General features: G+C 29.2%; 1 protein-coding gene and 2 pseudogenes across 1 annotated transcript; 1 reads left to right on the top strand and 2 right to left on the bottom strand.

The window, feature by feature from the left end:
- Positions 1-4,164: 4,164 nt before the first annotated feature.
- On the top strand, positions 4,165-5,408 carry LOC149889906 (uncharacterized; annotated as a pseudogene).
- Position 5,409: 1 nt separating this feature from the next.
- On the bottom strand, positions 5,410-8,134 carry LOC149889905 (uncharacterized; annotated as a pseudogene).
- A 540-nt stretch (positions 8,135-8,674) lies between these two features.
- LOC149889904 (uncharacterized) lies at positions 8,675-12,140 on the bottom strand. The gene is made up of 2 exons (XM_090085866.1): positions 12,107-12,140; positions 8,675-11,019 (listed from the first exon to the last, which is right to left on the bottom strand). Exon 2 carries the CDS (start codon positions 9,364-9,366, stop codon positions 8,746-8,748), a length of 621 nt encoding a protein of 206 aa, XP_089941992.1. The 5' UTR covers positions 9,367-11,019; positions 12,107-12,140; the 3' UTR covers positions 8,675-8,745.
- Positions 12,141-12,906: the final 766 nt, after the last annotated feature.

Genomic DNA, 12,906 nt, shown 5'->3' with positions numbered 1-12,906 from the left:
CAAACAAAGTTTAATCAATTTTGCATAAACTATCGAGCACCATATTTGTGGAACAAAATTGTTGTCCCAAATTTTGATTTGTCAATTTCATTTTCATTTTTTAAAACTAAATTAAAAAACTATATTCTTTCTACTGGCAATATATATAAATATTTTTGAAATGAAAAATTATTTCACTCTGGATAATTTGTAAAATTATTTTCAGTTTTTGTTAGTTCTACATTGTTACTAGTTATTAAATCAATTGTATTTTTATTTTATTATATATACACGTTTGATATATTTTAAATGGTTCTGACGACAAGATCTTTTGGATCTTCTTTCAGATACCAAGTTTATGTATTGTTATATTGTTGTATTACGATTAATAATTGTAAACTAAAAAGAAAAGAAAAAAAAAATTATTAGTATTGCTCAAATATATATATATATATATATATATATATATATATACAGTGTCCTCAAAAAAAAATGGGACAGCATGACTTTTTTGTTAAAAGCCATAAAAATCATTGTTGTATCAATTATTTTAAATTTTTTTTTCTTAATTATAAAATTAGAACAAATAATGAACTATACTATTTAATAAAAAAACAAAAATAATTGATTTAACTTTTGTAATTCAACTAAACTGCAGAATTGTTCGAAATCTAACATAAATGAAAAAATTGTAAACATTTTTTATAATAAAGTAAAGTTGATTGTACCATTAAATGTTTAAAAATTTTTGGTTTTCAATGTTAGATACTTAATATATTTACACTATTTTAATATTTAAAATGAAAAGAAATTGAAAAAAAAGGAGGTGGGCCCTCAAATTAACAACAGGTAAAAAAGGGTATCTTTAACATTGTATTTTATATTTCCGATTAAAGCTTTCCTCATTATAAAGTGTTACATGTAATTTTATATTGTTTTTTTGCAAAGTAAAGTTCTTTTTAACTTTTCAAAATGACATTTTGACTAAAAAAAGTTTATATTATTTTATTTAAATTAATTTTTTTAACAATTTTATATAATTAGAAAATATAATTAAATGGCAACAATGGCAAAGTTAAATGCTTTTGATTCTACTACTACAAAAATTCAATCATTAAATAGGTATAAGACATTCATACTTATAGTATTTTGGTATTTAGTTGGAACTATATCATTTGTTTATCAGTTAAAATTCATATTTACCAACTTAGGAAAAAACACGTTTCAGACTTTGATAAAGGAAGAATAATTCAAATGCACAATGCAGATTGGCCTTTGCGTAAAATTTCCAAACAAGTTGGATGTTGTAAATCTACAGTTCAAAGAGTTGTGTCCAGATTTATTTCTCAAAATTCAATTAGCAGAAAGTCAGGGTCAGGAAGAAAGCGAAAAACGACAGAAAGAGAAGATCGATTGATTGTTAGGGAAGTGATGAAGAATCGTAGGATATCAGTGAGTCACATAAAACAAAATTTAAACCTTGAACACTTATGTAACAATACAATTGTTGCAAGAATAAAGAAAGGTGAAGAGTTTACTTCAGGGTGGCAAACAAAAAAGCCTTTTATAAACGAGAAAAATCGTGTTAAGAGATTAAAATGGTGTAGAGATCATTTAAGCTGGACTTCAGATCAATGGAAACGTGTCATATGGACAGATGAATCACCTTTTGTGCTACAATATGGTGATCGAGGAAGAATTTGGAAAAAAAAAGGTGAACCATATAATCCAGAGTGCACACGTGCCACAGTAAAGCATGACAAAAAAATCATGGTTTGGGGTGCATTTGCTGCTCATGGTGTGGGAAACTTGTACAGAGTTGAAGGAATTATGGATCAACATAAGTACCATTGTATTTTAGTTAACCAATTAAAACCTAGTATAACACATCTATTTCCAGATGGAAACTATATATTTCAGCAAGACAATAACCCAAAGCATACAGCAAAAAAAAATAAAAGATATATACAAAAGGCTGGTATACCTACCTTTGAGAGGCCGGCACAATCACCTGATCTTAATCCAATTGAGAACCTGTGGTCTATATTAGATTCTAAACTAAAAGACAGAAAACCTTGTAATGAAGATGAATTATTTTTGACACTTTTAAAAGGTTGGAACTCACTGGAAGTTAGCTTGTTAACAAAACTAGTTGAAAGCATGCCCCATAGATGCCAAGCGGTTATTGATGCAAAAGGTTATACAACCAAGTATTAAAAATGAATATTATGCTTAAAACTGATTTAATTTCTATTTAGTTGTATCAAGGGAAAATGTAATTGCATAAAGCATTCTATGTTAAACAACATAGATGTAAAAAATTAGAAAACATACTCAATTTTACCATTCTTTTTTAAAAAAGTTGAATTTTCCTATTTTAGTTGATTTTTACTAATTCCGTTGTTTTGTTATAAGTCTAACTGTTTTATTGACTTTTTTTTGTTTTTAATGAAAAATATTGTGTAATAGAAGTAATTATTTGACATATTTTAAAAAAAGTTAAAAAATATTTGACAAAAATTTAATTTTTGTTGCTTTTTTTAAAAAAATCATGCTGTCCCATTTTTTATTGAGGACACTGTATATATATATGTATATATATATATATATATATATATATATATATATATATATATATATATATATATATATATATATATATATATATATAAATTTCAATATATATATATATATATATATATATATATATATATATATATATATATATATATATATATACATATATATATATATATATTTCAAATTTATATATATATATATATATTTCAAATATATATATATATATATATATATATATTTCAAATTTATATATATATATATATGGTGGATTATAATAGGGATGGGGGAGAGGGGAGGGCTAAAAACACAAAAAATGCGCCGAAACTTCAAGAAACTAAAATTTTTTAATAGTAAACTGATATAAATTTCTTCTTTATGATTTGAAAAGCCAATAAAAACCTTTTTTTTAAAAAAAATGACTAAAAAACTTTATGTTCGCAAATATTATATGTAATGCTATTTTAGGAAAATTTACAAAAAACAAGAAGAATTATATAATAACTTAAGAGCAGATTAAAAAAAAAAATTATTTAGCCGTTTTTTGCCTTTAATAAAACCTTTTAAAACTCATAAACCACATGTATTTAATCAAAATCAATATCAAGTTCTGATGAAAAATCTTGACATTTTAAAAAAAAAGTTTTTTGGAAAATGATTCCTAAAATTCCTGTGGTTCCCATCGGAATTTCACCATTAAAATTCCGATAGGAACCACAGGAAAACAGTGAAACTTCTTTAATCTTACATCGCAAATCAGTTTTATTGTCAATTTTCTAGTTTTTTAATTATGTGATTGCTTATATTTTGCGAGTTTTTGTCATTTTTATAAGCACTGATATCAGTACAGAAGATATAAATTTTCATGATTTTGTTAAATAAATTTTTTTTAACATTTATTTTTTTAAAGAAAAAGGTTTTTACTGGCTTTTCAAATAACAAGTTTATATTAGTTTACTAACTATTAAAAAATCTTAGTCTCTTGAAGTTTTAGCGCATTTTTTACAACTTCTGACAACTGTGCACTCCCACTCACACATACACACTCACACACACCTATTGCAATTTTATTTGTACATGATTTTAGAAATTTCGGAAGGTAACCTCTTTTTTGGGTGAGATACTGCAATCAACTTTAAAAATATAGATCAGGTGTAATTGACAATAGTTTTTTTATAACAAATATACCGTATATTTTGGTGTATAAGTTGACCTGTTTTATAAGTTGGCCTCCTATTTTTAACTGAAAAGAATACTTTAGTTTTTTATAACCGATGTTTAAGCTGAGGTGTATTTCATACAGGTTAATATTTTCGTCTGAAGTAAGTCATCATTAAAGTGAGTTGTAGTTTGTAATATTGAAGCGTTTAGTAGGAAGTAGTAAGGATTGTTTTTCTAGAAAAATCTTCATTGGATTGTGATTTTAAGATAGAGCATTTTGTTTAATTATAATCTAAATATGAAGTATTTTTAACGGAATTTTTTAGAATAATATAAAACACTAAATTTATATTAGCTGACCATTTTTAAAGAATGTTGATAAAACGATTAAATAAAACTTTAAAAGAATTTCTAATTACAGGTCATTTTTATTTAGTCACTCTTGAATTATGAAGCAGAGTATATCTCCTCAATCGACCCAAGGGAGAATTATCCGATTCTTTTCGTATTTCACCATATTATTATGCATATCACTTAGTGTAATTGTATATTATGAAAGTGACAACGTTTGGAAAAGTTTTAAAAATGCATCGTCAAGCACACAATACTTCAATGCATTTAATCTGAACAATGTAAAAGTGTTTTTGGAAAATAGATATTATTCTAAAATCCCAAATTTAACCAGGACAAATTTAACTGGACCATGGGACTCTTTTCCTAGCTATGAACTAAACATCAGGTTATCAAGCATTGAACCCAGGTGGTTTTGGATCTATCAAAGATGGTTCTTAAAAAGCTTGAGGTTGTTTTGGCCACCCGAACTTTATAACATAACAATTGTTCTAAATTCTGAACTTCCAGGTGATCACGTACTTGGAAATCAAATTTTGTCGATGTGGCCCTTTCCTAGAGTAGCTTATATAGACAAACCAATCGCTGCTGCAATCGGTACAAACCGTTTTTCTGACCGATTTAGGATGTATTATGACGCCTTTTATCCTGATTTGTATACAAATGCAGAATACATTGGTTTTGTTGAAACTGATACACTTTTCACAACACCAGTTACTCCACAGAGCTTGTTTGAGGGCAAGAAACCTATTGTTGTAGGGATTGCAGGTAATGTTTATTATGCAGCATGCACTGAATTTATGCTGAAAGTAAAACAGCTCATGATATGCATGTCTTATTTCCCAGTAACAATTAAAGTGAGCCATTTGGTTGCCATGCGCTTGCACGTTGAGAAACTCCATGGAAAGAATTTTTCAGAAGTATTTGGTGAGGCTGTTTTGAAAGTTGGAGGTGGTGTAGATGGATGCTTGTGTCAGTTTGCAATAATGTGTAACTATATTTATCGGTTTCATTACAATGAATACTCTTTTCGAATTCAAATGCATCCTGATAGCAAGTCACCAAATAACTTTCCAGAGTCAGAAAAGGTTCCTTTTCCACGTGTTGCAATTCATTCCAGACATCTGATTCCATACCGTGTGGTGGATGCTATGGATAAAGCATCTATTGCTATGTTTAACGAAAGAATAAAACAAGGTATATGTAGAGCGATCGGTTTTCAATGGTGTCCAAACGTTTATTGCGCTGAGTTTAACAAAAGCTCTCTCCAGCAATCTTTGTTTGCATTTGAACATTATGACTGGAGTTGAGATCAACGCTGTCTTGAAAAACAAGAGCTGTTTCCTCTGCTTCCTCTAATGATATCCATGCCATTACATTTAAATTTATTAAATCATTACAAGCTGCAACTTTTTTTTGTTGTTGTTTAATTTCTACTCTATTTTTTTTCTTCTTGCTTTGCTAGAAGGTGCATAGCTTTATCTTTTTTAAGAGCTTCTTTTCTTTCATGATATTTGTTTTTCATTATTGTTACTTTAGTTCTTGAATATTCAAGTAATTGATTTCTTTCTTCATCTGTTTTATTATTTAGCCATTCTAATGTTTGGTTCTGAGACCACATTGTCAAAGCCTGGAGAGTTTGAACATTTGCATTGGGTTTTGTGCGAACCATTAAATCCAAAATAGCAAAGTCACTTTCTGATGCTTTGTTAGTGAGAGGGACATTAGAAGCAGATTCAGAAACTGATATAGATGGATTCCAATATTTACCACCTGGTAACTGATCAGCACACTGACGCTCCAAAATAACAAGAACTGCATGGAAAATAATTTCAAGTGATTGCACAGTTAAAGAATCAAAGTCATCATTTTGAGTGCATTCAAACAGTTTGGTGTAAACCTCATCTTGATGAAGAAGGTTGGTATCCTCAAAAATTTTTCCATTCGCAAACAATAAAGAAGATGCATCCATACAAAGAGACGAAAGTCTAATCTTCAAGCGAAGTAGAAAGGGGTTTAAAAATAAAATACTATCAAGTGATTTGATAGTTCGCCACATTGGACCAGTAAGTAGTTTGTCAATAATACCTAATGCACGAACCTCAGCTATGAATACAAGATTTGAGATATCTTCTTTAATCGCTTTTAATAAATTATTAGGGTTAGGCCAAGCATTAAGAAATTCTGTTATAGCATCCTTATGATAGTATAGGGCAGCTGCATTGTAATATAAAATATTAAAACGATTTCCAATAAATGGAACAAAAAAAGATTTATCGTTACGGGAGGAAAGAAAAGAATTAAACCATGATGCAACACCAGCTTCCCCACTACCCCTTGAATGAAATGCCTTACATGTGGTACGAACTAACCTTACAGCACCACATTCTTTACCACTAAAAGCAAAAACAGTTTCAAAATCATTTTCAAGCAGAATTTTTTCAAAGGAATTCAAAACCTTATCAGTTTTAGATGGAAAATTAGCAACCAAATGGAGTTTACAGAAAAAATTACTGATGTCCTTTTTATTTGCTTTGACATCTGGAGAAAGCAAATCCCAGTTATTAATTGCAATCGGCAAAAGTTTTTCTCTTAATGTTTTAAACTGTGAGTTAAAAAGAGGATTAACAGAAGAAAGATCAGACATTGTTGATTTAATCGATGTTATTAACTTAGCAAAATTGATTTCTTTTTCAGTAGATGAGTTGCTAACAACATCACAAATCTCATCTACTATGTTAGTAAAGTTTTGCAAGACAGTTGCTGCATCTTTGCCAACCACTTCAAACAAACCAAATGATAAAGTTTTCCCACTAGTTGTAGTAATTTGGAAGTTTTGGTAATGCTTATGGTATTTCTGAGTACCATCACCATGCAAACAATTGCCTATATTAGAGTTTTCATTTGTCAAATTATTTTTAAGCATTGCTTCTGCAACTTAAAATTGACCTAAAATCAAAGCTTCCTGCATTAACCTACAATTTACAGCAGCCGATGGTAGTCTAGATATGTTCTTTTTGGCTAGTTTGTTTAATACTACTTTTATGACTTCGTTAACACTATTCATACTCACGTTCATTGATAGAAGTTTCATGATAGTTTCTCGAATGTCGTCACTGTCTCTGCCATCTTCAAATGTTATTACTTCCTCATCATCCAACAAAGAAACCAATTTTTGAAGTTCTTGATTCTCTTCTTTTAAAATCTTTGTCTTATTATATAATGAAACAACTTCCTTCTCTAAACTTATAACATCTTTGATATTGTAGTCATTAATATAGTTGGTTTTATTTTGCAAAGTAATTTTTAAACTACTCACTTTTTTTTGCAGCTTTATTTTCTCATTTTTTAATTCAGAAATGTTTATATCAGAATTTTCAAGAATTGAAGTAATAACTGTTATTTTATTTGTTAATTGTGATATTTTATATTTTGTTTCATTTTTTAACGAATTTATTTCATTCTTTTTTATTTCAAACTGAGTATCACGATATTTTGTTTTTTTATTTAAATTTCTCATATTAAATGATTTTTTTTTTGACTTTAATAGCTCTAGATTGTTTTCAATAACATTAAGCTTTTCTTCTTTTTCACAATAACGCTTTTTAATTAAGTTCAATTCAGCTTCAAGTAGAGAATTTTTTGAAATAAGTAATTTTAGATTGTTTGACATATCTTCAAAATCTTTTAGATGTGTAAAATAATCCATTTTTAAATCCAACATAGATTCCATTTTCCTTTTTAAAATTTTATTTTCTCTTTTAAGCATTTTGTTTTCGCTTATTAGTATTTTTTCTTTAGAAATTTCAGATGCATTCACTGTATTATCAGAAAAATTTGCCACAGGTGGAAAAAAAGCCTGACCAAATGACAATGCTAATTTGTTATGTTTTCGTTGTTTCTTTAATTTTCTGATTGTGTCTACTAATCTATTTATCTTTTTGGCTAAAGCTTTCTTGCAGCAGAACAGTTTAACATTAAAATCCACGCAATACCTACAATATATTGCATCATAAGATGTAGATTTTAATGTCAAATACCAATCATAAATACTTTCATTGATCATTTTATCTAAATAAATATAGATTTTCAGTCCATCATTTGGAACAAATATATATATACATATACATATATTAGGGGAGGTAGGGGAGCATTGGGCACTTTTTTACATAAACGCTGATAAAACTGTTAATTTTTATTATAATCAAAATTTTATTTCAAATATATCTACCACACATATTTGGCAGTAATTATTGCTAAGAAGAGTTTTAGCATTATAATTAGTCGCAAAGTTACAAAAGGTTTGAACACATGTCCAAAGTGCCCAAACCTCCCGGTGGTTGGGAGGTTTGGGCACCCCTGAGGGGAGGTTTGGGCACTGTATTTAATATGCACAATATTGTTTTAATATACTGCTATGATTAAGTATTATATAGCATTGATATTAAAAATTATACTACAAACATTTTTTCTTATCATAGACTTTACAAAAAATTAAACAATGTCACTTGGGATCAATACTGCACAATGTTGGGCTTAATAAGACTTGTTTTAAATTTGGAATGACCCAAAAAGGCTTATCAAATTTATATTTTAGGCTGCCACGTTTTATCCATGTTGTTGGTGTAGGCAATTTTGTTTTTATATCCTCCATGGACGCTGGCTACGTCCTCGATGTCAGGGGACGCTGGCTACGTCCTCGATGTCAGGAAACATAAACGTATTTCTTATCTTACTTGCTCTCATAAATTTGACAGTTGCCATGGAGTGATTAACCTCTTCGACTATTCCAACATAATGATAAACAGTCTTTTTGGTGTTAAATTTAACCAACACAAAGTTATTGACCAGGAAATTTCTATCCATAACATTCACATCGTCTACATCAAAATCTTCTTCCGATGAATCGATTTCAACAAGGGCTTTGTCGGAAACGGAAACATTTTCTATTTCATCATCACTGCTAATCTTCCTGCTTTTCTCGTTTTTAGAGCATTTTTGATTTTTGTTGAGCTCTTTGATCTTATATTTTCTTTGTCTTTCTTTTTCTTCCATTTCAATGAGTCTTTTTTCGGGTGTGTCTGTCAATATTCTAGTTTTTCCTTTCTTCCGTTTCATGCCATCCAATTTCCTGGGGCCAGCTTTCGGGTATGGCCTTACTAAATCAGGTGTTACATTGATAGCGCCCCTATTCTGGCTTTTAGATAGAGATTCCATTTGAGATGGCCCAGTGACTTCCGTATTTGAACTTGTACAATCTTCTAGACTCAGATTTTCTTTTGTTGAAGGCTGTTCCATGATAGGTTGGTCGGAAATCAATTTTTCTGTAGCAACATTATTCTCTTCCGGTAAGCAGCGATCAGTTATAGAAGAACAAACAAAATCTTCATCAGAAAAAATGTTTGAATTGAATGGTCAAATGCCAGGTTTTTCAAATCCCTTTTGAATATTTTGCAACTTGAATGCAAGTGGGATGGCTTTTGCGGCTAATTTTGGGATTTCATAAATTATTTAAGTTTTGCCAGGATTGCTTACCATCCAATCTGTTGCAACAGTGTTATAATAAGCTTTATGAGGTCCATAGACAGTTAGGTCTAGGGGTTGCAGTTTATGGCTGCAGTGCGGTGAGAAAGTCATTAAAACAATGCCTGATTCTTTGCAAAAATCAAGAACTGGTACTAAAATATGGCTTTCGTGATTGTCCAGCAGCAATAGAACTGGCGAGGAAAGCGTTGGTTTTGCGTGTTTTGCAAAATGGTGTATATATTTTAAAAAACATGGTGCTGTCATCCACCCTGAAGGATATCCCGCTCCATCTGAAGCAACAGGTGCATCATTTAGCAAATATGTTTTGAAATTAACCCGTGGGAATATGAAAAAGAGTGGTATTGAGTTACCCAATTCATTAATACCACAGCAAATCGTTACAAGTGTCCCTCTTTCAGCTGACTTGCTTGGTGCCTCTGAGAGCAATCACTTTCTGGGTTTGTTATACTGTTGATAATCCAGTTTCGTCTATATTGTAGATAGGCCGAAGCGATCCCGTTCATATACAGTTTTAAGATTTTCAAAAAAATCCCCAACATTTTTCTTATTGAAACTTTTGGCACGTGAGAGACTGGTAGCTTCTGGTGTCCTTATTGAAAGCTGAGGTTGTCTTTTAAAAAATCCCCTAAGCTAATCTTTGGATGCAAGTTTCTTCTCTGTCCAGTTGTCTGGTATTTTTTTATTAATGGCAGTAGCGTATTCGTAAACCAATTCGCGTGCCTTCAGTTTTGACATTCCAAGGTTTAGTTTAAACAATGTTACAAGATATTCTGAAATTTTTTCTTCTTCATCTTTCGTGAATATTTGGGATGATACAAATTTAGAAGAAATATCTTTCACAACGCCACCTTGCTTTATGTATCTTTGAAGGTTAGACCTGGGTATATCATATTTAATCGCAGTAGTTTTAATTTTTCCTCCTTTAGAAACCTCTTCCAATGTGCGCAAAATAACATCTTTAGGGATTTCACGTCGTTTATTTTTCTTTTTAAATGAAAATGGCATTGTCCTGATAAGAAATGATTAACCATTCAATCCAATGGGCATAGCAAAAAAGCACAAACGAATGACACCAAAACACGCTAAAAAAAGAGGGAGCATTGAGCATGCCCAAACCTGCGTGCCCAATGCTCCCCACAACCTCACTTTTCAAATAATTTTGAATAAGTTTATTTTTATCAAATGTTGAATCCTAATTGCCAGGTAAATATAATGTTCATTAAACGCAAATGAAGAAGTTAACACAGATACTTACACTTTTTTGCAGATTCCTTTGTTATCTTTCTTTAAATCACAAACAAGATATTTACTTTTGTACGCAACAAACCGTTAAGCGCATGTAACTTGACAACCAAGTTAAATGACAACTGACACTTTTGATGAGCGGTGTTGCCAGTTATAAAACTATAGTGCAATGGTAGAAAACAAAAAATATCTGTAATAGATTGTGAGAAATGAGGGGGTGCCCAAACCTCCCGACTGCCCAATGCTCCCCTCCCTCCCCTATATATATATATATATATATATATATATGTATATATATATATATATATATATATATATATATACATATATATATATATATATATATATATATATATATATATATATATATATATATATATATATATATATATATATATATATGGTAAAGCTACAGTTAAGCGGCCTAATATAAATTTACATTTACGCTTTTTACACTCTCGTTCGCGGAGACTAAAAGCATCATAGAATAATAGATAAAACCTAAGTAGATAAATTTCTAAGTAGTTTTTTTCGTTTTTTTTTTTTTGAATTTGAAACTGTGAAATTTTTATATAACATTTTCTATTGTTATTATGTTATTTTTATGATATTGTTTTTACTTTGTTACTTTAATATGTTATGCGTAGATTTATTTTTGATTATTTATTTACTAAAGTTATTTGTTATAGTTAAAGAATATAAGTTTATATGATAATTGTTCATGCTGATGTGTTTTTGAGAGATATGTGGCTATGAAAATAGCCGTATTATAATAGCAAGTATTTACCTGACAATTTTTTAAGTTTTATAGAAATATAAGATATAGTAATTTAAAATCAAGCGCACTGTACTATTTTTATTCCACTTCTTCTAAACTTAATATAATTCCACTTCTAAAACTTATTTCTTTTTTGAAATCACTCATGCGTGCATACTATCGTTCTAATTAAATGCATTCAAACTCTCCAACGTATTTTTAAAAGCGAAAATGTAAATTTATTTTAGGCCGCTTAACTGTAGCTTTACCATATATATATATATATATATATATATATATATATATATATATATATATATATATATATATATATATATATATATATATATATATATATATATATATATATATATATATATATATATATATATATATATATATATTATATATGAAATATATATATATTTAAAACTTAAAAATTAGGTAAATTGAATAAAAAGTAAATTGTCAGTTATTAATAAGACTTACTATAAACTAATTAGTTAGCAACAACAACATCAACAACAAAAAGTAAACCTGCTTTTAGAATACTGTAAGTAAAAATTTGTAATAAAATCTCAGCTCTTAAAAAATATTATTCAACATGTGCAACATTTGTTAGACAAGTTAGATAGAAACGGCAAATATACCTTATAGCACACAAAAATATCTAAAGACGGGGGAAATTTAAAAAATCTCCACTTAAAGAACAAAAAACCCACCCTATTAGACTATCAAAAAAAAACAAAAAAAAAACTGATTGGCATAATAAATAGTTGCAGAATCTATTTTTATGTGGGGACGAAAGAATTAGCTTAATTTACTTGCATATAAATAAAACTGAAACATTTAAAATTAAATATCTTTATCAATTCTAAAGCAATACGACGTCCCCAAAAAAATTATTGTAGTGCAACCTTTTCTAAAAAAAATAACATCTATATATACGTATATACTATTTATTTTCATGGGTGGGTTTTTATTCTTCTACACCTACATAAAATCATTTGTTGCGTTTTTCGGACGAAGTTTTTCAAAAACTTACGATATATTTTTTTTCCGCGACAAAATGTCACGTGACAAAACTCCCTATTTAAAGACGAAACCGCTGGAAAGCAGATTTAAAAACTTGTTGGGCTTCGGTCTAAATTGTACTCTTACAAGCTCCATAAAAAAGAACACAAAAGATGCAAAGGGGTCAAAAAGAAATCACTCATGATCGTTCAAAAACTGCTTCATAACTAAAAATCAGAAGCTAATGAAAATGAACATCATCCGTTCCCATCTGC

This window comes from Hydra viridissima, unplaced genomic scaffold (assembly GCF_058129835.1).
Source record: "Hydra viridissima isolate aposymbiotic clone 2 unplaced genomic scaffold, HvirCarnegie_v1 scaffold_4, whole genome shotgun sequence".
NCBI classification, from domain to species: Eukaryota; Metazoa; Cnidaria; class Hydrozoa; order Anthoathecata; family Hydridae; genus Hydra; species Hydra viridissima.
This window is presented reverse-complemented; position numbering and strand designations above follow the sequence as displayed.